At 46.6% G+C, this 26551-nt stretch overlaps 1 protein-coding gene across 1 annotated transcript in view; it reads right to left on the reverse strand.

Annotated features, from left to right (window-relative positions):
• The window catches only part of COL16A1 (collagen type XVI alpha 1 chain), a 156694-nt gene that overhangs the window by 116518 nt on the left and 13625 nt on the right, over positions 1–26551 (reverse strand). Inside the window, exons 3-4 of the mRNA XM_048501613.1 lie at positions 12075–12149; positions 9924–10041 (exon numbers count right to left, since the gene is read on the reverse strand). Coding sequence (XP_048357570.1) covers positions 9924–10041; positions 12075–12149 — 193 coding nt within the window. The remainder of the gene's footprint in view (positions 1–9923; positions 10042–12074; positions 12150–26551) is intronic.

The following is a 26551-nucleotide window of genomic DNA, read 5'->3' on the forward strand; positions in this document are numbered from 1 at the left end:
CACAGGTGGGTTTGCCACTGCCTGCCTGCCTGCCCGGACTTCCTTGGCGGCCTCCCATCTAAGTACGAACCAGGGCTGGCTCTGCTTGGATTCTGAGATCTGACAAGATAAGGCTAGGCTGGCCCATCCAGATCAGATAGAGCAGCTTTCAGCTACCTGTAAATACGTCCTTCCGTGTGGCAATTCAGTTCCCTGAATGTGGAGATTGACACCTCACATGCATATATAAATGCCCATCTTAAAGCAGAACAAGACTGTCAACCTACAGCGAGTAATTTGGTGTGCATCTGTTCATTTTGTTCGTTAGCTAGTGCTTCACAGGGAATTAAGGAATGCTATTTTATAAAAACCACACAATGTTAAGTAAAAATGAAATCACTTGATTTTTAAAAAGGGCATCATATAAAGCAGTTCAGAGATGCACAGTGAAAACAAACAGGGTACTTGTGCTAGGGACTGCTAGCTTTGGCATCTTCAAACAGACTGCTCTAGGGACGGCTTGCAGAAGCACCTTGAAGAAGGTGCTGATGCACTGCAGGGTCTTGGCTTGGACCTGCCTTCAGCAGCATGGAGGGTAGAGGGATGTAACTAGCACTTCCCGCCGCCCCACCCACCCCCTTGGAGCCACGTCTCTGGGTGGTACCAGGAGTGAACAGCTCCATCTTGCTTGTGGTGGCAAAATGCCTTGAAGTGGCCCAGGCAATCCTTCTCAGCCTGTTTGCATCTCAGTGTCTTTAAAAGCTGCATAATAGGAGGGATCTGATAGGTGAAGCTTCCCTTCCATCAATATGAGTCCTGCAGGGATAGAGCAGGGTATAAATTTGAAAAATAAATAAACAAATATGCCCAGGCTCCCTGGAGGCACTTTCTGCATGTGCTCGAAGGCACAGGGAGATTCTGCCGGGAAGAAAAGGCGGCAGCCCTAAATATCACCCAGAAACATATTTTTCCAAAACACAAGTTAATGTTTTATAGGAATACTATAATGAGGTCACCACGAGCCCAAGATCTCAGAGTCCAGCCAACATTTTTTCCCTACTAGCAACAATAACAGGCCGTTAACATCTGTGTTCATTTCTCCAGGCATTAGACCAGACAGAATCAGGAGAATTGAAACCTGAGTTTCAGCTGGGATCACTTTCATCTGTGGAATTCTTTTCTTATTATTGCACAACATTGTCCCATCAGAGAATCAACCTGGGACTTCATCACCACCATCATCAGATATTTACACGATTCCTTCCATTACAGACTTCCTCATGTTCCATCAACATCTTATTTATGCACAAGGCCTTGTGAATGGGAGGCAGAGATGAAAATCAGGCTCATGGAGCTTTAAGATCGTCCATCTCTTACAGATTTTCCGAAGAAGTGGTGTTTCAGTGAGGTCTCCTAGGGGTTTGCTAAACCTTCTGGCTTTGACTCACCACCTGGGACTGAAAAACAATAGCTCTGAGTGAGTGTATAATCTAGAAACTGACAGGCCACAGTGAAGAAGGAGAAGGAGAGGAAGAGGAAGAAGAAGAAGAGGAGGAGGGGAGGGGGAGTAGTAGTTTGGATTTATCTCCCCCCTTTCTCTCCTGTAAGTAAAGGTAAAGTTTCCCCTTCAGTCGTGTCTGACCCTGGGGTACCACTGAAAGCAGCGATTTCATAGGCAAGCCATTTTTGTGGGGTACCGGTAGTTTGCCACTGCTTTCCCCGGCTATTCTTTACTCCCTAGCTATGTGCTAGGTGCTCATTTACCAACCAAGGAATGGATGGATGGCTGAGTTGACCATGAGCCAGCTGCCAGGATATCTAACCCACAGGGGGCTTGAACTCCTGACTATGTGAGTGGCAGTGCAAGCACTTAACCACTACGCCACGTGGCTCCTTCTCTCCTGCAAGAAGACTCAAAGGGGCTTACAATCTCCTTTCCCCTTCCCCACAACAAACACCCTATGAAGTGGGTAGGGCTGAGATCTCTCCAAAGAACTGCGACTAGCCCAAGGACACCCAGCTGGCAGGTGTTGGAGTGCACAAGCTAATCTAGTTCCTCAGATAAACCTCCACAGCTCAAGTGACAGAGCGGGGAATCAAACCTGGTTCTCCAGGTTAGAGTGCACCTGGTCTTAGCCACTATTCCACTGCTGCTCCATCCTACCCCAAGTTCCCCCTTTCTCCTCTTAGTGGTGCACAGACTTGCTCAACTGGCGACCATCAAGCTGAAGGCAGGTGATCTTTGATGCTGGCCTGGCTAGGTTTCCCCTTTGCAACCTATTAGGGAAAATCCAGACATCTCTCTCTGACAATTGCCAGCTGTGCCACCCCTCATTAGCCTTTGACTGCCACCCACAGTTCATTTTCTTCCAGTCTTGGCAAACCGCAAGGTGCTTTTTCCAGCCTCGCTGCAGCGGCCTCTTTTCACAAGCATCTCCCAGGCTGCAGCAAAGAGAAGCTCCGGTTGACAAGGAGCGATAACAGCTTTGCAAAAGTTTATCACCGCTCAGATGGTTTGCTCATCACGTTCGATACGTGGGAGAGTTTCTGTCTCCCTCCCTTGCAGCTTTCCCTCCCCCCGGTTCAGGAATGAGACCTGAGCTAACACTTTCTGGCTGCCGCTCTCCTGGCGTCGCCAAACACCGGATGCAAACGGATCTCGGTGCCGTCTTCTCGGAGACCTGTTCCAAATCACCTCTCATTCATTGCTCATTGCTTTGTTTTTCGGGAACATGCCTGATTTGTGAATCACCCCAGCAAAACAAGAACCAACAGAAGGAGATCATAACAGGCTACCCCCAGCTAGCCAAATGTTTAAACAAACGTTACCTACTCCCAACAGGCATGGCACTCGCCCACCTGTTACATAAACTGACTGAAACCATCAGTGGAAAAGGGCAAGGGGAAACCCCAAGGGATTCAAAGCAAACTTTTTGACACAGGCACATGCAAACAGTGCACGGAAAGGAAACATCAGATTTTGCCACTTTCTCTCTTCAGATCTGGCCATTCCAGAGCCTGACTCTGAAATCTCTACTCTGGGTCCACTTCTGCATCTAGGGGTATGCATCCAAAGGAAACAAAATCAGGTATAGTGAACCCCATTTTCAGGATTCCCCAAAAATCTCAAATCTCCATATTTTTTGGGGGGGCGGGTGTTGTTGTTTTTTTTTGGGGGGGGGGGAGCAAATCTGAAAAAATTGGGTCCACTATACCCTATGGAAAATATTTCCAGGGCTCTAAGAATGGAGTTGTCTTTCAAAATAGTTTATTTATATATTTAGTCTAAAATGATTATTCTAGTCGTTGGTCCAGAGCAACTGTACATAAAGTAACCTCATTTACGCCTTCCCCTTCTTTTCCTGGATATGGCTCTATGGAGGAGGAGGAGGAAGAGGAGGAGGAGTTTGGATTTATATCTGCTGCTTATAACCCTTAAAACACTAGCTGTCGTGATACTCCCATTCTCCAGCATAATCTTTTGGGGAAGTCGGGAACAACGTATTTCTGCCAGCTGATAAGATTCAACCCAGAATCAGAGCTTGGAAATAAGAAGAAGAGTTGGATTTATATCCCCCCTTTCTCTCCTGTAAGGAGACTCAAAGGGGTTTACAAACTCCTTACCCTTCCCCCTTCACAACAAACACCCTGTGAGGTAGGTGGGGCAGAGAGAGCTCAGAAGAACTGTGACTGGCCCAAGGTCACCCAGCTGGCATGTGTTGGAGTGCACAGGCTAATCTAAATTCCCCAGATAAACCTCCACAGCTCAAGTGGCAGAGTGGGGAATCAAACCCGGTTCTTCCAGATTAGAGCACACCTGCTCTTAACCACTATGCCACTGCTGCTCCATTTAAGGATGTCACCTTGGCAGAGTTCGGACTCATTCCATCTTCTCCTGTTCTCCAATTTCCCTTGGCTTAAAATATGATCTCTTTTTTTGTTTAGCAAATTATCTGGAGATTTTGACTGTTCCCCACTATCAAAAGCTTTTCACTAAGGCCAGATTCAATGTGTTTCCCTTGGAGGTGCTCTGTAGTAGAGTTACAAGCAACCCCTATTCTGCAAGAGTCTGCCCATGCAATGGCACAGAGGTGGAAACACGGGCACACATTCTGCTTTTCTGTAAACTCTATCTTAGAATATGTCAGCTGAGGATAATGCCATTGCTGGTAGGTGGGAAAGCCAATCACCCTCGATACTGATTAAGATCCTCTTAGAGCTGTGGTGTTCAACCCTGGCTCGCCAGATGTTTCTGGACTACAACTCCCATAAGAACAAATATCTGGAGGGCCAGGCTTGGACCGCACTGTCTTAGAGGATACGAGCAAAGAACTACCTTGCCTGTAGCTAAGTTTCTTTCAGCGGCAATAAGGATCGGACATTTTGTGTCTAGTTTGGATAAATGACACTGATTATAAAGTATTAATTCTGGCATTGTTCTGTATCCTTTTATTTTATCAGTATTGTTTGTTTCATGTTGGTTTTATATGTAATTGGGTCGGTAAACCGCAGTAAATTCATTGAATTGGAGGTCATTAATTCACATGGTTGCCCCAAGTCGGAAGCAGCTTGACAGAACGTAACACCCACAGGCAGACATACAGCACAGAAAAGCAGGATATAAATACTTAAATAAATGAATACCATCAAGGAGCTTGGTCCTAGATTTGGATCCTGAGTACAACTCAGGTGGCTCCTTTCTGGGGTGTACCTCCATCTTGGAACTCCCTGCCCTCAGTTGCTCCCCTGCACTTGATCTCTTCAGTATTAGGGTTCAGATGAAGAACAGATCCCATGATAAAAATGGCTGCATTGGAGAATGGACTATATGGGATTGTACCCTGATGATATTCCCTCCCCTTCCAAATTCTGCCCTCCATAGGCACCCCCCCCTCAACACACAAATCTCCAGGTATTTCCCAAACTAGCGTGACAGGGTTAAAATTAGGATTGGCAATAGGGTTGCCAGACCCCTGCAGGGGGTAGGGCAGTGATGGCGAACCTATGGCACGGGTGCCAGAGGTGGCACTCGGAGCCTTTTCTGTGGGCACATGCACAGAGTTTGTCATGTGGGGAGCGGAAAATCACACACACACACACACACACACACACACACGTACACACACACACACACACACACACATCTAGGCTGGCCTGGGCCACTGAGCACGACGTGCATGCACCGCGGTGAGCAGGGAGGACTTGGCTGGCGGGCCTGGTGCCTGTGCTCCGGGTGGCTGCTGCCGGAGGGGTGGGGTGCAGAGGAGGCAGAGATGCTGGAGAGACACAGAGTGGTGCGTGTGGGACTTGCTGGAGGCTAGAGCAGGCTGGCCCCTGCTCAAGCAGGTGGGGTGGAGGAAGAGGGAGCCAACCGTTTTTTTCTAAACTAAACCTCAGCATTCAGGTTAAATTGCCGGGTTGGCACTTTGCGATAATTAAGTGGGGTTTGGGTTGTAATTTGGGCACTCGGTCTCAAAAAGGTTCGCCATCACTGGGGTAGGGGATCTTTGAGTCCCTCCCCATGGCACCATCCAGTTGGCTGGCAGGGGTCTTACCAGGCTTAAAAGGATGCCTTGATATCACTTTTGTGATGATGTGACTTCCAGACATGATATCATCACACAGGCAACACTGAGACTCTCTGGCATTTGGGCAAAACTCTTCTGTAAAAACATATTTTACCATGGAGTTTTTTGCCCAAATACCAGAGCATCTCCTTTGTCATTGGCAAAGTGATGACATCACTTCCGTAAGTGACTTAATCACTCCCACAACATTGGGGACTAGGCCTCACTTTGAGACACACCCTCCTCCTCCTCCACCAGTGGCTAGGAGGGACCTGGCAATCCTGGTTGGAAACTCCAGCTTGGGGAATTCCTGGAGATTTGCAAGTGAAGCATGGAAAGGGGAGGGACCTCAGTGAGGTATAAACTCTACAGTCTACCCGCCAAAGCTGCTATTTTCTTCAGGGAAACTGACCTCTTTCATCTGGAGATCGAGTGTAATACTGGGAAATCTCCAGGTCCCACCTGGAGGTTGGCAACCCTAAACCAGAATCCATGCAATTCTGGAGCTACTCCCTGAGAATCAAGTTTGAGAAACCTCTGCAGGGCCCACGAAAGACCAAGGACAAGCCCAGTTCCTCTCCTTTGGATTATTAAGGTGGAGGGCAAGGCAAGGGCGTCGTTTTCTATGCCTTCCCCTTCTGCACTGCTGCTGGGCCCCGATGAAAGGAATGGCCCAGTGAGTAAACAGCTTAAGCTCGTTCAGTCCGCCTGTCTAGACCGTCAAGTCACGTGCCAAGTTTCAGCTGAGGAAGGAAAACACAGACAGAGCAGCGGATTGCGTAAGGTCCTGGAAAATGCCCAGACTCTGTGGGTTTTCTGCTTGGATTTACTTTCTAGGATTAATCAGACATCCATCCAGCCCTCTTTGCTCTGTTACCCATAATAACCCTGCCCCGGGGAACCTCCAGCTCCTTTGTGGAGTTATCGGGACCAGCACTGCTTGCCCACAAAGCTAGCATTGATTGAGGCGTATTCTATGATGGCTTCTCAGCTCAGATGAGAAATGTATTTATTTTGTTCATCTAGGAAATTTAGAAAGGAGTACAATGATATCTTGCTCCGCTGCCTTTTTGTCTCCCAACAACCCTGTAAGGTAGGTTGTGCTGAAAGGAAGAAACTGATTGGGGTGGTTTTCACGCATGGTCAAGCTTGCGTGGTTTCCCCATTGCTAGTGCGGCTGCTGCTATACCATGGCAGCAATGAGGTTTCCAGACAGAAGATTTCCCCACTTCAGTCCACCAGCAGCGGCCATACCCTTTCCCCTGGGTCACTGGGGTGGTTGTTTAATATTATTGAATATTACTGAGCCAATATGGTGCAGTGGTAAAGAGTGTTGGGCAAGTATCTGGAAGATCTGAGTTTGAATCTCCGCTCATGCCGTGGAAACTCGCTGGGTAACCTGTGGCCAGTCACAATCCTTCAGCCTAACCTACCTCACTGCATTTTGTGAGGAGAGGAGGAGGAGAGGAGAATGAGGTAAGCTTCCTTAAAGCCAGGGTCCAAAGGAAGTAAATTAACCCAAATTAAAATTACTATATTAAGAATGTTACAATAACAAAATATCATAACTAACTTCTGTGTGAATGTAAGATTTGTGTGTGTGGGGATGACATGCTTATTTTTGCATTTGGGTAAATACCAGGGGCGTACCACCCAGGGGGACATATGTGGGCAAATGTCCCCGGGCTGCAGCCATTTAGTCATGGGGGGCCCGAAAATTGCCCCCACACCCCTCCTCCTTCCCCCCGGGTCCATACACTGACTTCAAGACCTGGTGCAAAAAAAATTGTTTTTTGTATGGGTGACCATCATGGTGGGGGAGGGGGTCGCCCATGGGGGGGGGCAGGGGCAGAAAACTAGATACGCCTCTGCTAAATACTGCAATTTTTAGTAAAAAACTAAATGCTAGGAATTCAAATGAATTAGTACACAGATTATTATAACATTATACGAATATAACAACATTCAATTGCAGACTTTTAAAAAGCCTCCTAGTGCTAGGAGGAAGAAATGGCTGTGGGACAAAGTCAGAGAAAATGGTTGCCATGTGAAGGGGAAAATCCCCACTCACATGGCATCCATCCAGACTTTTCTGGGATCTTTCCCAAAATTTCATAGTACAGCAGGTTTGATTGAGAAAGATCAGGAAAATGATTGGGAACCTAAGGAGACATATTAATGCATTGCAATTAAGCATGTCAGTTGCCCACTTATAGCAGACAGCTTTCCAGCAGTGCTCCCTGCCTCCTGCCCATGCTCAATGGAGCAGAAAGGAAAGAAAGACATTACTTTGTTGAGCAACATTCTAGGAAATCCCACCAACCTCTATGGTAAAAACCATAAAAAATGGTGGTATTCCTTGAGGGGCATTTCACATGGTAACATTCCAGAGGTGGGATCCAACCACTTCTCACCACTTCTCTAGAAGTGGTTACTAATTTTTTCTGAGTGCCGAGAAGGGGTTACTAAAGCAACCTCCCTGCCCAATAGGGACTGGAGGTGCGTGTGTGCGGCGGCCCCACTGTTTGAATCCCACCACCATCGGAACCTGTTATTAAAATTTTTGGATCCCACCACTGATCACTTCCATGTGTCTTCCCCCAAAGCCTCTCAGGGGTTCCAGGCATGTGTCTGGCAATCCTAACCACATTGCTGTGGGAAGGCATAAAAAAGGTCTTCCTAACAACATTAAACCCTGGGGCATATATTGTTATTATTATTAGTAGTAGTAGCAGTAATAGTAATAATAGTAGTAATAAAGTGATGTCCAGTTTTAAAAGTGAGAGATGAGCAGAGGTGAGACAACGGATATCAGAGCATGTGTACAGTAACTTTAATAGTTCATTGTTCACTTCAGCAGTGGTTATATTGAATTATTATCATTAATTATCATTCTTAATACATTGTCGAAGGCTTTCACGGCCGGAATCACTTGGGTGCTGTGTGGTTTCTGGGCTGTATGGCCGTGTTCTAGCAGCATTCTCTCCTGACGTTTCGCCTGCATCTGTGGCTGGCATCTTCAGAGGATCTGATGTTCAATGATCCTCTGAAGATGCCAGCCACAGATGCAGGCGAAATGTCAGGAGAGAATGCTGCTAGAACACGGCCATACAGCCCGGAAACCACACAGCACCCATTCTTAATACATGCTTGAGGGTTCACACCCTGATTTAACAGGTCTTTGACTATTATTGCCTCAGCAGGGGTGCAATGTGTTTTCTTTGTACATGGTATACGTGGCACTCCATTGTGTGTTTTGATAGTGGTTTAATGCTGTCTTCCTCTGCACAGCAACCCTGGTGGTATTGTCCCATCTAAGTACTAACCATGGCCGACCCTGCTTATTTTCTGATGAAGTCAGGGCAAATAACCTGTGAGAAAATGGCCTGGATCAAAGTCACCCAGTGAGTCTTGTGACAGAGTGAGGATCTGAACTTGGGAACAAAGATTGGGCTGGATTAAGTTCCAGAGGATGGCAAACTGAACATGTTTGGAAGGCCGAATCTTTGCTGCGGACTCAATCATTTGTTTTGAACCACTTTCTTTCAGTAATAGTAGTAGTAGAAGAAGAAGAGTTGGATTTATATCCCCCCTTTCTCTCCTGTAGGAGACTCAAAGGGGCTTACAAACTCCTTCCCCCCCCCCTCACAACAAACACCCTGTGAGGTAGGTGAAGCAGAGAGAGCTCAGAAGAACTGTGACTAGCCCAAGGTCACCTAGCTGGCGTGTGTGGGAGTGTACAGGCTAATCTGAATTCCCCAGATAAGCCTCCACAGCTCAGGTGGCAGAGCAGGGAATCAAACCTGGTTCCTCCAGATTAGAGTACACCTGCTCTTAACCACTATGCCACTGCTGCTAGGAAACTGCCAGGCCAGCATTAGCAGAGTGGCCCCCTTCTGAGCTTGCGGACTTCAACTTAGAAGGATACAATTCAGTTTATGATGGCCCTGTTAGTGACCTGCCTCACAGGGCAGGTGTTCAATAGAAAAGTTCGATTTTCTCCAGGAAAGCCCCAAGAATAAGGCACTCTGATTTCCCCACTGACACTGATTGAATATCTACCTTGTGTACTCATACCTGTTTTATCATTTTCATGGTAAAGGTGTTGATAATTCTCTGCTGGATATCTGTAACAGAGCTTTAGCTCCTAGGATTCCCTAGGGAGAAATAATGCTTATCAAACCCCTTTGAGTGTGTAGCACAGATATGCCCAGAGAGCTGATCTTACATGCAAACTCTGCTGTTGTCTCTGCAATAGATAATCCACAGTACTGTGGTTAGAAGAAACAGCTCCAATTGGGAGCATTTACTTAACATGCAAAGGCACACGAACACAGGCGTACGCTGGGTTTTAAAGCCAAAAACTGGTACACTCACTGTGTAGATCGGACCAGAGGGGTGCTACCCAGCCGCAGGATCATAGGCCCTTTCGGATTGCGAATTTTCTTGATGGCTGGGGTCCTCAGGAGGCCAAATCTTCTAACAAGATTAAATCCTGTTAAAAGATATAGAAAAAAGGGGCTGACAGGTTTGCCGAAGCCTACTGGCATATTGCTTATACACCTATGGAACAGGCACAATTCCTAGTGTCTGGTTATGTGTACAGACTGCTGGTGCAGGCTGAATGGACATCTAGCATCTAGATATTAATGGATATCGAAGTGATGTAAAGTCACCAATTATACATGGTGATCTCAGCAAGGGGCTTCCAAGGCAAGTGATTATGCGGAGGCAGAGGCATAGCTGGGCCAGAGCGCGCCTGGTGCACACTCTGTGTTTTCCGCAAACCCCCTCCCACGGCGCCCTGTCCCCCCACCCCTCCTTTACCTTAGTTCAGCCTGGAAAAGCAGCCTGCTCCCTTCAGGCTGAAAATGGCCCGGTGGGAACTACACTTCCCATGAGATCCTGGGGCTTGCAAGATCTCCTGGGAAGTGTAGTTCCCACCAGGTCGTTTTCAGCCTGAAGGGAACAGGCTGCTTTTTCTGCCTGCACTGTTTCACGAAGGTAAGTGTGCGGGGGGGCCCCATGGGGGGCAGGAGGGGAGCACTGTGGGGGGCAGGGGGATTTTCTGCCCCCCAGGCACACGCCCAGTGCAATGCGCACACCCCGGCCCCTGGTAGCTCTGCCTCTGAGCAGAGGTGGTTTGCCATTGCCTTTCTCTGCAGAGTCTCTCTTAGTGGTCTCCCATCCAAGATCTTTGCTTCCAAGATCTGACAAGATAGGACTAGGCCATACTATTCCATATCCTGGGTATCTAACACTGGTGATTAATCTCACCAAGTTTACAAAATGCACATTTTATGAGACTCCACCCCCCTGCATTTTTTTTAATAAAACTGCCTGCACCAAAGTCATGCTGCTGTCCCATTGGCATTTATGTTGTCAGCTGTCCCCAGCAGTGGTTTTCCAGGAAAAAGGCAAGCAAAGTATTTCCCAGAATCTTTGATCAGAGATCCTTTTTAACTTGAAAAGTCAAGGACTGAATCAGGGACCTTCTGAATACAAATCACATTCCTGTCACTGATGGACTGGAAAACATACACTTGACATTCCAAACTTTAAATATCCTTTGGTGAAACATGTCACTAGCCTTCATGGAAGTGACCCACACATTTCCTCTGATTTTCTTGCTGGCATCCTATGAAACCTTTAAGACAAGGATTTGGTGGGAAGCGTCTTAATCTATTTTTCTCTACCCAGATGAACTTTGGGCAGAGGCATAGCTCCAAAGGGGGGGGGATGGACGGGGCGCACGCCCCAGTGGGTGTGTGACAGGGCTTTCTGTGGGTGTGGTGTGGCGGGGGAGTTATGGGGCGGGACGGGGGCAGAGGACGCACCACAGGTGCTTTCCCCCCTTGCTACACCTCTGACTTTGGGAGAGTGTGAGATGTATACCTTCTAATTATATAAAGCTCCAACACACTTTGGAGTACAAGAACTTTGTGAACACGAGAGAAATCTGCGGACCTCAGAGTCTCAAGACCACCCTCACTCCAGCCTCCAATCCTAGTCCCAACCACATCGTTTGAGTCTACAAAGGATGTTCCTTAGGGCTGCCAGGTCCAGGTTGGGAAATTCACAGAGATGCGGGCAGAGCCCAGGAAAGGCAGAGTTTGGGGGAGGGAGCTCAGTTGGGATGTGATGTCACAAAGCCCACCCCTCAGAGCTGCCATTTCCTAGGAACTGATTATAAGCTATCATTCCAGGAGAATTTTGAAGAAAAGCTTTGAGCCTTTCAAAGGAAAGCCACTGCAAAGGATCCCAAGGAATGCCCCTTCAGTCTCAGGTTAGTGTTCTAGCAACCCTTCAGTTGCATGTATGGTTGAGCTAGTCCTGCCTGTTGCCTGGAGATGAATCCTCCTCCCGCCTCATTTGCAGATCTTAGCTCCCCAGGACCAGGTTGGGCAGCAACAGAGCACGGCAGATTTGTTGCTGCCCCATCCTGCCAAACTGCAGGGAGGGAAGAGGAAGAGAAAGACATTTCCAGTGATGAAAAATACACCTCCAGGAATGACAAAACATACTCACCAGTTATATTTACATGGTTGTCACTGCTTGGGTCCAACTGGAGGCCTTCCTGCTGCATAACTGGACATTCTTTCCCTACAAGAGACACAACAGAATGCTCGCTAGTGCTTTGAATGCTAAGGCATTAATTAGTTTGAAAAGGTATTGATGTTCACACAGCCAAGAGTGAAAAAGCTGAAACTGAATCCTGATGGATCAGACCAGAATCCATCTAGTCCAACACTCTGCTACTCGCAGTGGCCCACCTTTGGGAGCTCACATGCAGGATGTGAAAGCATTGGCCTCCTCCTGCTGCTGCTCCCGAGCACCTGGTCTGCTAAGGCATTTGCAACCCCAGATCAAGGAGGATCAAGATTGGTAGCCATAGATTGACTTCTCCTCCATAAATCTGTCCAAGCCCCTTTAAAGCTATCCAGGTTAGTGGCCATCATCACCTCCTGTGGCAGCATATTCCAAACACCAATCACGTGTTGCATGAAGAAATGTTTCCTTTTATTAGTCCTAATTCTTCCCCCCAGCATTTTCAATGTATGCCCCCTGGTTTTAGTATTGTGAGAAAGAGAGAAAAAAAATCTCTCTGTCAATATTTTCTATAGACTTTAGTCATATCCCCCCTCAGACGTCTCCTCTCCAAACTAAAGAGTCCCAAACGCTGCAGCCTCTCCTCATAAGGAAAGTGCTCCAATCCCTCAATCATCCTCGTTGCCCTTCTCTGCACTTTTTCTATCTCTTCGATATCCTTTTTGAGATGTGGCAACCAGAACTAAACACAGTACTCCAAGTGTGGTCGCACCACTGCTTTTTATTATCAATTATTATCTGCTTATTATTATCATCTGCAGTTTTAGTATCAATTCCTTTCCTAATTATCCCCAGCATAGAGTTTGCCTTTTTCACAGCTGTCATGCATTGAGTTGACATTCCCATGGAACTATCAACTAAGACGCCCAAATCCCTTTCCTGATCTGTGACTGATAGCACTGACCCCTGTATCGTATATGTGAAGTTTGGATTTTTTGCCCCTATGTGCATCACTTTACATTTTGCTAAAGGTACCACCCTGAACACGGGCAATATCAACAGACTGACCATCTATGTGCATTCTCTGTTGTGGCTCCCTCTTTGCAGAAGTGCTTCTAGCATTCCACTGAGTACAATAGAAATATCCATTTTACAAATAAAACTGGGGATCATAGAATCACAGAGTTGGAAGAGACCCCAAGAGCCATCAAGTCCAACCCCCTGCAATGCAGGAACGCATAATCAAAGCACTACGGTGGTCCACGCGAGTGCTTTTACAAAGGGAGTAAGATTTCTTCTGTTCCATTGTTTATCATAAGTATTTATCTTCCCCTTAATACGTTTTCTGCCTTCGTCCTATTTTCTGTAGTGTTTAGGATATAGCATGAATGTTTTGTGCCATTTTTGTTTGCAGTGTTTTCTAATTTCATAATCTTACTCCTCCTGTAATGATTATTGGATGTCTTATGCTGTCTGACAACATTGTGCTATATTTTGTAATCTGCTTTGAGTCTCAGTGAGAAAGGAGGGTTGTAAATCAATCAACAAAGTATCTTGTATTGGACCCAGAGTAGGGACCACAGACCCTCCCTGTGTTCTGCATAATGAGCAAATCTGCAATCTTTTATTTCCTGGATTGTTTCATTTCAGTGTATGTTTCATATAACAGAAACTTTAAACCATATCCAAATGAAGGGACTGGGGAAAATCAAACACCCACCCTCTCCAAATGTAAGCCCAAATGTATTCAAATGGTAAATTCCCCTTCCCTGCCCCCAGAGGGGGAAAAATACTGCAGTTCTACCCATGGCAACCATTTTGCTGCGGCACCATCTTCTCTCAAAACTCCCCAAGTGCCTGCAGGCTCAGCAAGTATGGGGACCCCGGCTATAAGTGGTGTCAGAATAGCCAAATAAGCTTAACATGCCTAGTCCCAAGCATCTTTTCAATTACCAGGAACAAATAAAGTTGAATGTAAAGTTACAGGTTTGGATTTTCTTTACTGCAGATCAGTCTAACCTACAAGACGGAAAGAATATTTTTAACCATTGTCAATGTCTCCTCAATGGTTTTTGCATCAGGAAAGAGTTTTGGCCAAATGCCTGTTGGGCCTTGGAAGAGATGAACTCCACCCCAGAGTGAAAGGAGGTGGTAGATGGGTATCCATGAAAGAAGAAATCACAGTTTCAGACACCAGAAAAGGGGTGGGGGGGATCAGGAAGATACTGTTGGGGATGCAGAATCATTCTCTGTTCTCTCTGGGGAATCTGAGGTCAGATAGGAAATGTGGGCAAGAAAAGGGATCTGGTCATCTGGTCACCAGCCCTGACTGCAAGTCAACTGCAACTTGACAGCGAAGAAGGAGGAGGAGGAGGAGTTTGGATTTATAACCCACCTTTCTCTCCTGTAAGGAGACTCAAGGTGGCTTATAAGCTCCTTTCCCTTCCTCTCCCCACAACAGACACCTTGTGAGGTAGGTGGGGCTGAGAGAGCTCCGAAGAACTGTGACTAGCCCAAGGTCACCCAGCAGAAATTAAGGAGTGCGGAAACACATCTGGTTCACCAGATAAGCCTCTGCCACTCAGCTGGAGGAATGGGGGAATCAAACCCGGTTCTCCAGATTAGAATCCACCTGCTCTTAACCACTGCACCATGCCGTAAGTCTCCAGTGCTTTTACCTTCAAGGGAAGCTCCTCCTTGGAGAAGGGTGTGTGCTTAACAGTACTTCATGTTCCAGCTGCCCCTAGAGCATTGTCTGCTCCCTTCTGTTGCTCCATCACTGTCTGTTTTTGCTTCAGACACTTGTATGCCTTGGTGAGAGCAGAACCCCTGAGTGTAGATGTTGGGGTGATTCTTGCTATAAGCATACGGCTGGGAATGCAAGACTGTCCCTGTTCCAAACTGTGAAGTGTTGTCATGGATGAGGCCTGGGGCTGTAGAACTGCAAACCTGCACAACACTAATCCTTTCCATCTAACAGGGGTGGACAGGGAGGCAAAAACAACTTTGGAAAGCAACCCCACCAAAGGCCCAGCCCCATTCCTCTGGCAGGTGAAGGAAGGAGCAGGCTCACTTCTGCCTGATTCATGCCTGCCCATATTATGCAGGGCAGGCGCAGCCAGGGCTCCTTCCAACTTTATGCTTGTCTTCCTTACACGGAGTGGGGGCTGTGGCTCCTTCCACTGGTAGTGACTCCCACTTTGCAGAGCCCCTCCCAGGCCATCGGCCTGCCATGACATTCCCCACTGACTCCAGTCCCTGCATCAGCATGTTTTATGCTACTGTTGCTAAGTTGGTGATGTCCCTGATTCAGTCAGTGCTTGTATGACATAACAGGGCACTGCAAGTTCAGTCAGATTTTATCAATGGGCTGCCGAATCGCTTGGGAAATGAGACTGAGACAGAATGCAATGAGGAAAAAAACCTCCTTTCTGGCAAAAGGAAGGTCGATCCTTATCTACTTTCCACATTAGATGAAGCATCTTCCTGGGGAATACTCATCAGACGTTAGTAAAGAGTGAGCAAATTTTTCCTAAGCCTTCAAAGCCACCTGAGAGGATGAGCACGTCTTTCTCCCATGTGTTGCCCTGCCTAGGATCCATCCAAGGAGTTTAGTATGGCACATACCATTTTATCTTCACACAAAACTTGTGAGAAAGGTTACGTAGATCATCAATTGCTTGCCCAAGCTCAACAGGGACTTGAATCCAAGTCTCCACCGTAAAAGCCTATCACTCTGTTCATGACACTGCTGCAGAGGCGTAGCTCCAAGGGGACCAGGGTGCGCGCAATGCACCCGGGCGCGCACCCCTGTGGGAGTGTGGTGGGGGCGTTCCGGGGCGGGACGCACCAGTGCACCGGGTGCTTTCCCCCTTGCTTCGCCTCTGCACCACTGATCTTCATCTGGTGTGTGTACACTGGAAGAAACTACAAACCTTCCATACCCACCAACATTCTAACCCTATTTCTAGTCTGTGTTGTTCTTAGTTTTGAGTGACAGGAAGAAAGATGGTAGGGGGGAAAGAGGAGGAGGAGGAGCACAGAAAATGTTGAAAGCAGGAAATCAAGTCATATCTTCACTACACACTGATAATCAGATTTATACCCATTCGATCAGCAGGGTCTAACCCCAGGGAATCCTGGGAACTATAGTTTGGCAATGATACTGAGAATACTGTTACATATTCCTAGCCCTGGCCCCTCTATAATCTTGGGAGTTCCTTGTAGAAGGGAATTATTAAAGTTGTTTAATGGAAATGCAAATAAGCTAGAGGGTCTGGGCTGTTATACAAGATCGGTAGAGCAAACGTCACGATTTTAATCATTGCTACGTGTCTACTATTCAGAGCAAGGGTCAACATATTTCATAATCAAAGAGCCAAACTCAGAACAAGAGACCGACAAACACCCAGGATAAGAAACCTCATTTGTAATATCAAAAATATGCAACTTTAAAATGACTGATAATTGGCATGGTGACTATTCATATAGTTTCTGAAGCCCAAACACTAGCTGTTTTGAGTCCCTAACTATGAAATGGTGCACACAAAATCTTGGAATAAGAAATATACGCAGGAGCACCCTGCACAATTGCTTTAGTGGACTTGCATAAATCTGTGTATACTTCGCACTTCGATTATTGCCCGCTGTTCACTTCTATCATTTCCCTTTCCTTAAAGCATCTTCCGGAAGCCTTTTAGTCCCATCAAAATCTTCACACACTGGTTCTTCTAGCATCAATCAATCCTGGACAAATTCCCAGATGCCAGGTCACCATGGCACAAGAAATTTCATTGTGATGACTAGCATTGCCAGCAATTATTTTATTGTAGCTTTTTTGACTAATTCTCAGTGGAAGCTCAAAGAATTGGATCCAGCTTGTTCTTCTGCTAGCAGCTAGTGAAAGGAAAAAAGAAGGTCTCACGTGACCAATTAAAAGACTACATTGGGAATCATAGAACCTACTTATATAAAGGGCGTGTTAGGCTGGAGCTGTTAACAACACTTCTGTCATAGCTTTAATAAAAGTATGAGAAATCATAAAGAGGTACGATTAGGTTTTGCGGTTGCAATCATTAGAAAATATGGTCACTAAAATCTGAAAGCCCAAAGGCTGAAAAATGAATCTGGCTCCTAAGTATTCTGGATGGGTTCCTTGAGCCAAAGAAAATTTGTCAAAGTCTCTTTTAATTTAAAGACTTTATATTCTTTTTTAAAGATCCATATTTGGTTCTGTATTGAGCCTCACTCGGCTGTGGAGCCATCGATGGCAGACCCTTGATTTAGAGGATTTATTCTCCCCATGTCCACCACTAAGATCTTTCCGTGATTCCTGTCAGGTCATTCATTTGACCCTTGGCCACAGGGGGATGGTCTCACCTCACTCTGATGCAATAGACTGATGTCACCTGTCCTTCCCAAGCTTTTGACAGAAAGATTTCTGGTGCTTGTGTTCCAAGATAGGGGGAGGAGGGTCCAGTCTCCCATCTTAACTGGATTAAAGTTACTGCCTGTTCCAGAGGGCCTTGGACTGAGAGTGTTACAGGGGATTACTTCTCAGCACAGCAGCCAGAAAAGTGGCCTCTCTTATTGGAGCAGTGTAAGGTTTTTTTTCAAGCTGATCTCAGCAGCTCTTGGAAGGTAAGCCAGGGTCAGACCTGGTAAGTACTTGGATGGGAGACCTCCAAGGAAGTCCAAAGTTGCTAGAGTTGCAAGAAAAAGTAAAACACCTCTGTTCATCTTTTGCCTTGAAAACCACATGGGGTTGTCATAAGTCAGAGTAACCTGACAGCACTTTCCACAACCAAGGTTGCTGTTTTTTAAAAAGCCCACACATATAGCTTTTTAAAATTCATTTTTGAACCACTGTGTGGGCTAGTTGTGATGGGAAAGATGGCCAACAACAGTGAGTAAATAAACAATCTAGCAATGAATATTCGAGAGCCCAATGTCCCTACACCTCTGTTCCAAATCATACACCACTTCAGGGCTAAAGCATGTCTGAAGCCTGAAGTGTCTTGTTTGATTTCAAGAAGAAGAAGAGTTTGGATTTATATCCCCCCTTTCTCTCCTGTAAGGGGACTCAAAGGGGTTTACAATCTCCTTTCCCTTCCCCGCACAACAAACATTCTGTGAGGTGGTTGGGGCTGAGAGAGCTCCAAAGAACTGTGACTAGCCCAAGGTCACCCAGCTGGCGTGTGTTGGAGTGCACAAGCTAATCTGGTCCCCAGATAAGCCTCCACGGCTCAAGTAGCAGAGCAGAAGTCAACCCCAGTTCTCCAGATTAGAATGCACCTGCTCTTAGCCACTACACCCCATGCTGGCTCAAGGGAGCATTGCTACCAATGAACGGCTGAAGTTAATACATATCTAGAAAGCAGCAATGAGAAAGTTGCTTCCTTCTATAACAATCCCCCTCCTGGTTTCATTTTTGGGCAGAGAACAGTGTTCTCCTCTTAGTAGTAGACTGAAGATAGACCAAAGAAACTCCTTCTTCCCCCAATCTATGCGCAAGGATTGGGTCCATAGCCATAAGGCGTGGTAAGCACACTAACTTTTTAAAATGATGAGACATGTTCTTGCAAGACAGGCACATCCATGGTTAAATAGAGCCTTCAGTTCCAAGGTGGTATACCTTTAAATAATAAAATAAAATTTAGCATTCATACATCTACACACGAGTTTCCCTGCCTGTTCCTTGGCCCATCTCTCCCTGAACCACTGGAGGACTTTTTCACACTTAGCCCCAATAACTGCTATAAAACTTTAGAAATATAACAATCACTGGTTTTTTAAGTCCTCTAGTGGTGCAGTGGGCGGGTAAATGTGGCCAGGCTTGGGAGCTGAGGAAAGAAAAACAATGCGGAAGTGAGCAGGGCTTGCATAAATGCACACTTTCATATCCACACAGCATGCGGACAGGCTCTGGCAGCAATCTTGGGTTGCGAACCATTAGAAGACATTTTTGGGTGGATCTTCAAAAGAAAACCTGCTCCCCTTTTGCACACTCAGCCGGAACAAAAACTCCATGGAAAGGAGCCAGGGACGACAGGTTGTTGCTGCTGTAATTTTTCCAGAAAGACTTCCCAGAAGTCTGTGGGAACAAAATTCTGGACTCTCTGGTTGCAAGAACATCAGACAAGCCCTGCTGGATTAGACCACTGAGACATCTAGTTCAGCATCATGCAGCAAACTGTTGCCCAAAAGAACCCCAAAAAGGGGCATAGAGGCTGAGGCATTCCGCATTTGCTGCCCCTGAGCACTGCTATTAGGTTTGTAGCCTCTGAATGTAGAGCTTCCTTTCAGTCACCATGGGTAGCAGCCACTGAAAGACTTACCCTCCATGAATCCTGTCAAACCCCCCTTTCTAAAGCTATCCATGTCTGTAACCTTCACTACAGCCACTGTCAGTGACTACCCCAATTCCGTTCCTTGTGGAGCAAAGACGCATTCCCGTTCACCAGTCCTGAATCGATCAGCCCGTCGGCCTCCATGGGCAGCCTCTCTCAAGTGCTAGAAAGTTATCTCAAGTCATCAGTTTGGTCCAGCCAGGCCCTTGTCATGTTCTTGGGTGTCAAAGCGGAGCCACAGAGGCGAAACCGACCCTTGCTGGACGACTGCTCTCAACTGCAGCATCCCTTGTGTGTCGGCTCCCATAATCACAGGCTGGGAAACAGCTGTGGCTATGGTTCACTGGCCAGGGTTTTTATAAAGGGACAGCACAGCTCCTGAAAAATTGCTCCCAAGGGATCTTCCAAAGCGTCTGGGCTGCAACATCTGGTTCTTGTCTTGCTGCCAGGCCCGTTTTAAAAAACTCAAAAAGGAAGCAAATGGGTTTGCGTAGGCCGAAGGATGCCCCTGGGCCGGTCAGCTGAGTTTCTTTCTAAGCAGTTAAAGGGGAATGCAAAATGTTAGTCACTGCCACCGAATTTTCCCCTAAAGCAAACTTCACAGTGAATTTGCCGGTTCCTCTTCAGGCAGAACATCTGAGAAACTTCAGCACTTGATTAGCAACGTTTCTTAAAGGGGGGGGGGGTGCAGGGGAGTGGGGAGTGGGGAGAAGGTCCTTGTAATCTGCAGTTACTGCTGGATTTTGACTAAATTGACATTCACATAGAGTTTGGAGTGTTGTGAGTCACAGAACCCGAGGCGTTTCTGAAGAAGCCAAAAGAGTTCGAATGAAAAAAAAAGAGAAGAAAGAGAACCAAGAGAAGGGGCACAGAGGAGAATTGCACACAGCCCGAGCAAGCAGGCTGAAACTCATTGTTGGATAAGAAATAACTATCCAAAAGTTTGGTTGCAGGCATCTAGTCTCTTGCAATGCTCTTCTTCAAAAGAAGCTGATGTTTGGTTGCAGGCCCCTAGTTCCGAGTGATGTCCTTCTTCAAAAGAAGCTGATTTTGCTTTGGATTTTGATCCGTCCACAACAGAGCATAGCAATGTAGTATATACAACACAGATAACAGTAACTTGCCCAAGGAAGTAATGGGAAGTTGTAGCACAACTGGAGAATGAAACCAGATTTCCTAACTCATCCCTACTTATATGTAGCTGCCACAACAGAACATAGCAAAGTTGTATGTACAATACAGATAACAGTAGCTTGCCCAAGGAAGTAATGGGAAATTGTAGCACAACTGGAGAATGAAACCAGATTTCCTAACTCATCCCTACCTAACTAGATGTAGCTGCCACAACAGAACCTAGCAACGTTGTATATACAATACAGATAACAGTAACTTGCCCAAGGAAGTAATGGGAAGTTGTAGCACAACTGGAAAATGAAACCAGATTTCCTATCCCTACCTACTAGATGTAGCTGCTTCAAAAAAAGAGCACCTCTTAGATATGTGGATGGCTTCACTTTCTTGCCAGCTCTCTAGAATCACCCCCACCCCCGGTAACACTCACACATGCGCTTGACCTATCATAATGTTTTTATCAAATTCTTCTGCCAAAGGTGGCAGCTGCCATGGTACCGAGCGGGGAGGACAGAGGGAAAGCAGGAAGAACAAACGGGGCAGCGAGCAAGAGACGTCTGCTGTTTACAGCAGTCTTAGCCAACTCCTGGGAAAAACAAGCCCATAAGTCAGGAAAATGGAATGTCCCTCGGTTTTATTCTTTACAGAGGAATGAAAGAAGAGAGAGTGAAGAGCCGGGGGAAACACAGAGCTTCTTCAGACATCCTCGGGAGGACAAAACCAAGAGCAATGCAAGTAGGTAGAGAAAGAGAGACAGAGATTCAGCTTTCTGGAGAATCGGGTTTAATTCCCCACGCTGCCACTTGTGCTGTGGAGGCTTATCTGGTGAACTAGATTAGCTTGTGCACTCCAACATATGCCAGTTGGGCTAGTCACAGTTCTCAGCCCCAGCTACCACACAGGGTTGTTGTGAGGGGGGAAGGGAAAAGAGTTTATAAGTCGCTTTGGCTCATTCTGCACATGCAGAATAATGCACTTTGAAAATGCTTTCAGTGCTCTTTGAAACTGTGCGGAATAGCAAAATCCACTTGCAAACAGTTGTGAAAGTGGTTTGAAAACGCATTATTTTCAGAAGAAGAACTCTTCTTTCCAGTGCAAGAGGAGCAGCCACTGGCAGAGACAGGCAGTACTGAACAACTGGCCCGGGAAACTCACTGCCACATGATGCTACACTGGCTATCAGTGTACTTTTTGAAAGCATTTGATAAATGCTTTTCAGTACTGGCTGTCACGGCCAAGTCTGAACCCGGATTCAAAGAGTGTGCTCTCTAACTTAAGATGGCTGAGGTGACTTGCAAGAGCTAAGCCTTGGCTGGGCTGATCTAGGTAGCCAGAGTGAGGACTTACGTTGCAGGCTCAAGCAGAGCAGGCAGAAGACCTTCCTCTCTTGGCCTGACAGCAGGAGAAAGCCAGATATCCGGCATTTAGATCAGGCCTGGTCAAACCAGAGGTTCCTTCCTGACTAATTATGGAGGACTGGGACTGTGGTGCAGTGGTTAAGAGCAGGTGGGTTCCAATCTGGAGAATCAGGTTTGATTCCCCACTCCTCTACCTGAGTGGCAGAGACTTATCAGGGGAACCAGATGTGTTTCCACACTCCTGCTGGATGACCTTGGGCTAGTCACAGTTCTCTTGGAACTCTCTCAGCCCCACCTACCTCACAAGGTGTCTGTTATGGGGAGAGGAGGGGAAAGGAGCATATAAGCCACCTTGAGTCTCCTTACAGGAGAGAAAGGTGGGGTATAAATCCAAACTCTTCTTCTTCTTCAGTGTTACAGAATCCACTGGCATCCCCAGTTAGATGGGTCAGGCAGTCGGGTGGCATGACTGACCTTTGTCTGAAACTCTGCAGAGCTGCTGCCACTCAGAGTAGGCAAAACTAACCTAGATAAGCCAAGGTTCTGAACAAGTATGCGAGCTTCTTATGAGGACGAGGTCATGGTTCAATGGAAGAGCACATGCTTTGAAGGCAAAAGGTCCCACAGTTTGATCCGTAGCATCTCCTGCTAGAAAGATCAGGTGACAGGTGATGTGAAAGACATATACCTGAGATCCTGGTAAGCAGCTGCTAGTCAGAGTAGGTAGTTATGACCTTGACAGACCATTTATTGCTAGGTTGCTTTGTGTGATACCTATCTGGGCCTACAGTGGGCTCTAGGCATGAGGACATTCAGTCTCAGGAAGCTCATAAGAACATAAGAACACAAGAACTAGCCTGCTGGATCAGACCAGAGTCCATCTAGTCCAGCATTCTGCTACTCGCAGTGGCCCACCAGGTGCCTTTGGGAACTCACATGCAGGATGTGAAAGCAATGGCCTTCTGCTGCTCCTGAGCACCTGGTCTGCTAAGGCATTTGCAATCTGAGATCAAGGAGGATCAAGATTGGTAGCCATAAATTGACTTCTCCTCCATAAATCTGTCCAAGCCCCTTTTAAAGCTATCCAAGTTAGTGGCCATCACCACCTCCTGTGGCAGCATATTCCAAACACCAATCACACGTTGCGTGAAGAAGTGTTTCCTTTTATTAGTCCTAATTCTTCCCCCCAGCATTTTCAATGAATGCCCCCTGGTTCTAGTATTGTGAGAAAGAGAGAAAAAATTTCTCTCTGTCAACATTTTCTACCCCATGCATAATTTTATAGACTTCAATCATATCCCCCCTCAGACGTCTCCTCTCCAAACTAAAGAGTCCCAAACGCTGCAGCCTCTCCTCATAAGGAAGGTGCTCCAATCCTTCAATCATCCTCGTTGCCCTTCTCTGCACTTTTTCTATCTCTTCGATATCCTTTTTGAGATGTGGCGACCAGAACGGAACCTTTCACAGTTTGAAAGGTTTCAAGACAAGACCCCAGCATCCCAAACAGCTTGAGGGTCGCTAGAGGCTCCACAGCAGATGCTATATCAGACATTCAGAGAAAAGAGGGATGGATTTTGCAGAGTTTTCTGTATGAACGTGGCCGGCTTCTCGAAACACTACACCCCAGCAATATTACATAATTAGGCTGTGGAACTTATTGCCACAAGATGCTATGATGGCTACCAGTGTACTTTCCATACACATTCTGGTTGGGCCAAGTTTGACAAAAGTTATATTGTCAGAGCCTGGTGTTCCCCCAGTCCATTTTAGCTTCAGTCTTGTGCATCCTGTTCTATTCCACTATACAATTTATGAGACAAAAGAGGAGAACTCAGGGAATATTCCGGCTCGTACGGAAACAATTGGAAATACTATCTCCAGGCCCCGTCCTATTTATGGCACAACTCATCCCTCTGGTCCCATTTGGTGGAACACCTTTACATAACTGCTTCCGGAATCTATGCCTGGAAATAACACTGTAGGCTTAGTGCACCAGCAAAGCACACCCCTTTCCAACGAACGGCTATCAGGTAACAGATGCTGGGGAAGACACAACAGGAACAGACAATATTGGGCAAGGTGGACTAATGGTGTGACACAGCTGCAGAGGAAGGAAGATGAAGATCTGGAGGAAGATGGAAAGAGTCAGCAATAAAACCAGCAGCCACAGCAGATGATGTTAGGTTCATCACCTCCTCCCTTACTGAAAAACTGCAAGATCTGAGCTCATGGATGTGCTTAGCATGTGCTTTGCTACTGAGCAAAGACATAGGCCTGTGCTTAAGGAAGCAAGACAGATCTTGTTGCCAGAAGAAGAAGAGGAGGAGGAGGAAGAGTAGTAGTAGTTTGGATTTATATCCCCTCTTTTTCTCCTGTAAGGAGATTCAAAGGGGCTTACAACCTCCTTTCCCTTCCCCCCATAACAAACACCCTGTGAGGTGGGTGGGGCTGAGAGAGCTCTGAAGAACTGTGACTAGCCCAAGGTCACCCAGCTGGTGTGTGTAGGAAGCTAATATGGTTCCTCAGAAAGGCCTCCATAGCTCAAGTGGCAGAGCGGGGAATCAAACCCAGTTCTTCAGATCAGAGTGCACCTGCTCTTAACCACTACACCATGCTGGCTCTCTAAGGGTGTGGGGGGATTTTCTGCCTCCCATGTTACTAAATGGCCACAGCCCAGTGACATTTGACCCCATATGTCCTCCTGAGCGGTACACCCCTGCTGACATTACAGGCTTACAGTAGAAGATTCGGCCGGGAGTTTTCCAAACAATATGTGAAGTTCAATCCTTCTTTCTTCTGCAGCTCCTGGCCACCTGACTTCTCCTCTCTTCCCATTTCCTTGGCGTTTCCCTTCCACAGGTTCCACTGTGCCTGGATGGACCAGCCCTTTAAATGAACATTGCCCTGCTGGGCCACTGATGGCCGAGGGTAACCTACAGTGTCATCTGTACTGCAGGGGCCACTCAGCTGAGCTTGCTCCAGGGCTCTCTTAACATCCCAGCCTGTCCCTGCTCTGAAGTATTCCATTTTCCACTTTCCCTTTCCTAGTTTCCCACCCATTCCTTGGTCTTCTGTCTTCCCAGCCCCCCTCCTCTTCTGCATCTTCTAGTTGTTCCTCTTTTTGGCCCTTCCACCTGTGCCTCTGAGAGCGGCTGAACCAAGGGCAGCCAGAGATACCACCTCATCTCTCTATGACATCAGAGCAGCTCAGCCAATTAAACTCAAGAGGCTACCACAGCCCCTACAGAATCTGGTAGCACGTCTGAAGTCCAGATCAATTCACTGCAAAGAATTTGAGGCAGACAAGCAGCTGATGACAGCATTTCTGCCCTGTCCTATTTAAAGTCCGTTTCCTCTTAATATCCCAACAATAGTCAAAACTGCTCAGAAATCCAACTAAGAAAGAAAGGGAGAGCTTGCACCAGTGAATTATTTATCACCTGCCTGAATTTTATTCCCTTTTATGATATAGATGATGGGCATCAAAAAAACAGTTTGATCAGTAGCCCTTAAACCTAGGAACTCAGGGATTTGTATACCAGCACAAACCAGGTCTGTAGAGCAAGTGACGACACCCCTGCGAGATGGAGCAGTCTTATTACAACCTTGCAACACTGCTCAGAGGCAGAAAAGGTAAAATGTGACTATTTGAAATAGTTCCCGCTGTTCAGCTTTTACACTGACACACTTAGGAAACAAAGACAGGGAAACAATAAAAACCTTCAATGGATTGTGAGGAGAAAGGGTTAGAAGGAATGCCAGCAAACAGCTTAAAATATAGGTTGTAGTATCAAATGTATGATTATTATGGACAGTTGCTGATAGAATTCCTACACGATGCTGCAGTAACACCATCCTGCCTGGCATGCTGCCCTCACTAAGCCTCTGAACAGACAGCTAACTGGCTCTTCATTTGCCATCTCTAAAATAGGTTTATTTTTTCCCTATTGAAATTTTTTTCATAATTTCATATGATTTTATAACTGTCATTATATTGCAGGATATTTGCTGAAGTTTGAATCCAGGACAAGCAATTCTCTTCACAAGCACTCTGCAGCTCCTTTTACTGCCAAGTCTGCTAGGTAGCTTTTTCTCCTCCACTTCCACAACTGCCATGTCCCATGCTCTGACACTTCCCGTTCCTGCCCAAATGAATCTGTTAATGGAAAAAGGCCTAAGGGGGGCACTGAGATGACTCCCCATCACACCTTGCCCAAGAAGTCCTGTCCCAGCTAGGTCAAAGCTGAACATCCTTTGCCAATTAGAACATTCATTAGAAGGAGCTTCAGACCTGACCAGGGGTAAACAGCTGGAATTCTGCAAGCCCGATTAGACCTCGTAGCCATTTCCCCCCATCCCCCAATAGTCCCTCTACAGAGGGAAGGCAGCATGGTATAGCCCAATCTCATCAGATTTCATAAGCTAGGCAGAGCCACTTAGATGGGCAACCACCAAGCAAAACTCTGCAGAGGAAGGCAATGGCAAACCACCACTGCTTCTGACTTGCCTTGAAAGCCCTTTGCTGGGGTCGCCAAAAGTTAGCTGAGACTTGTCATTCAATACTGTACACAAACACTAAAGTCCTAGTCACAATGTTGTAAAATGCTTACCCACTACT

The sequence above is a fragment of the Sphaerodactylus townsendi genome, linkage group LG06 (genome assembly GCF_021028975.2).
Source record: "Sphaerodactylus townsendi isolate TG3544 linkage group LG06, MPM_Stown_v2.3, whole genome shotgun sequence".
Classification (NCBI taxonomy): Eukaryota; Metazoa; Chordata; class Lepidosauria; order Squamata; family Sphaerodactylidae; genus Sphaerodactylus; species Sphaerodactylus townsendi.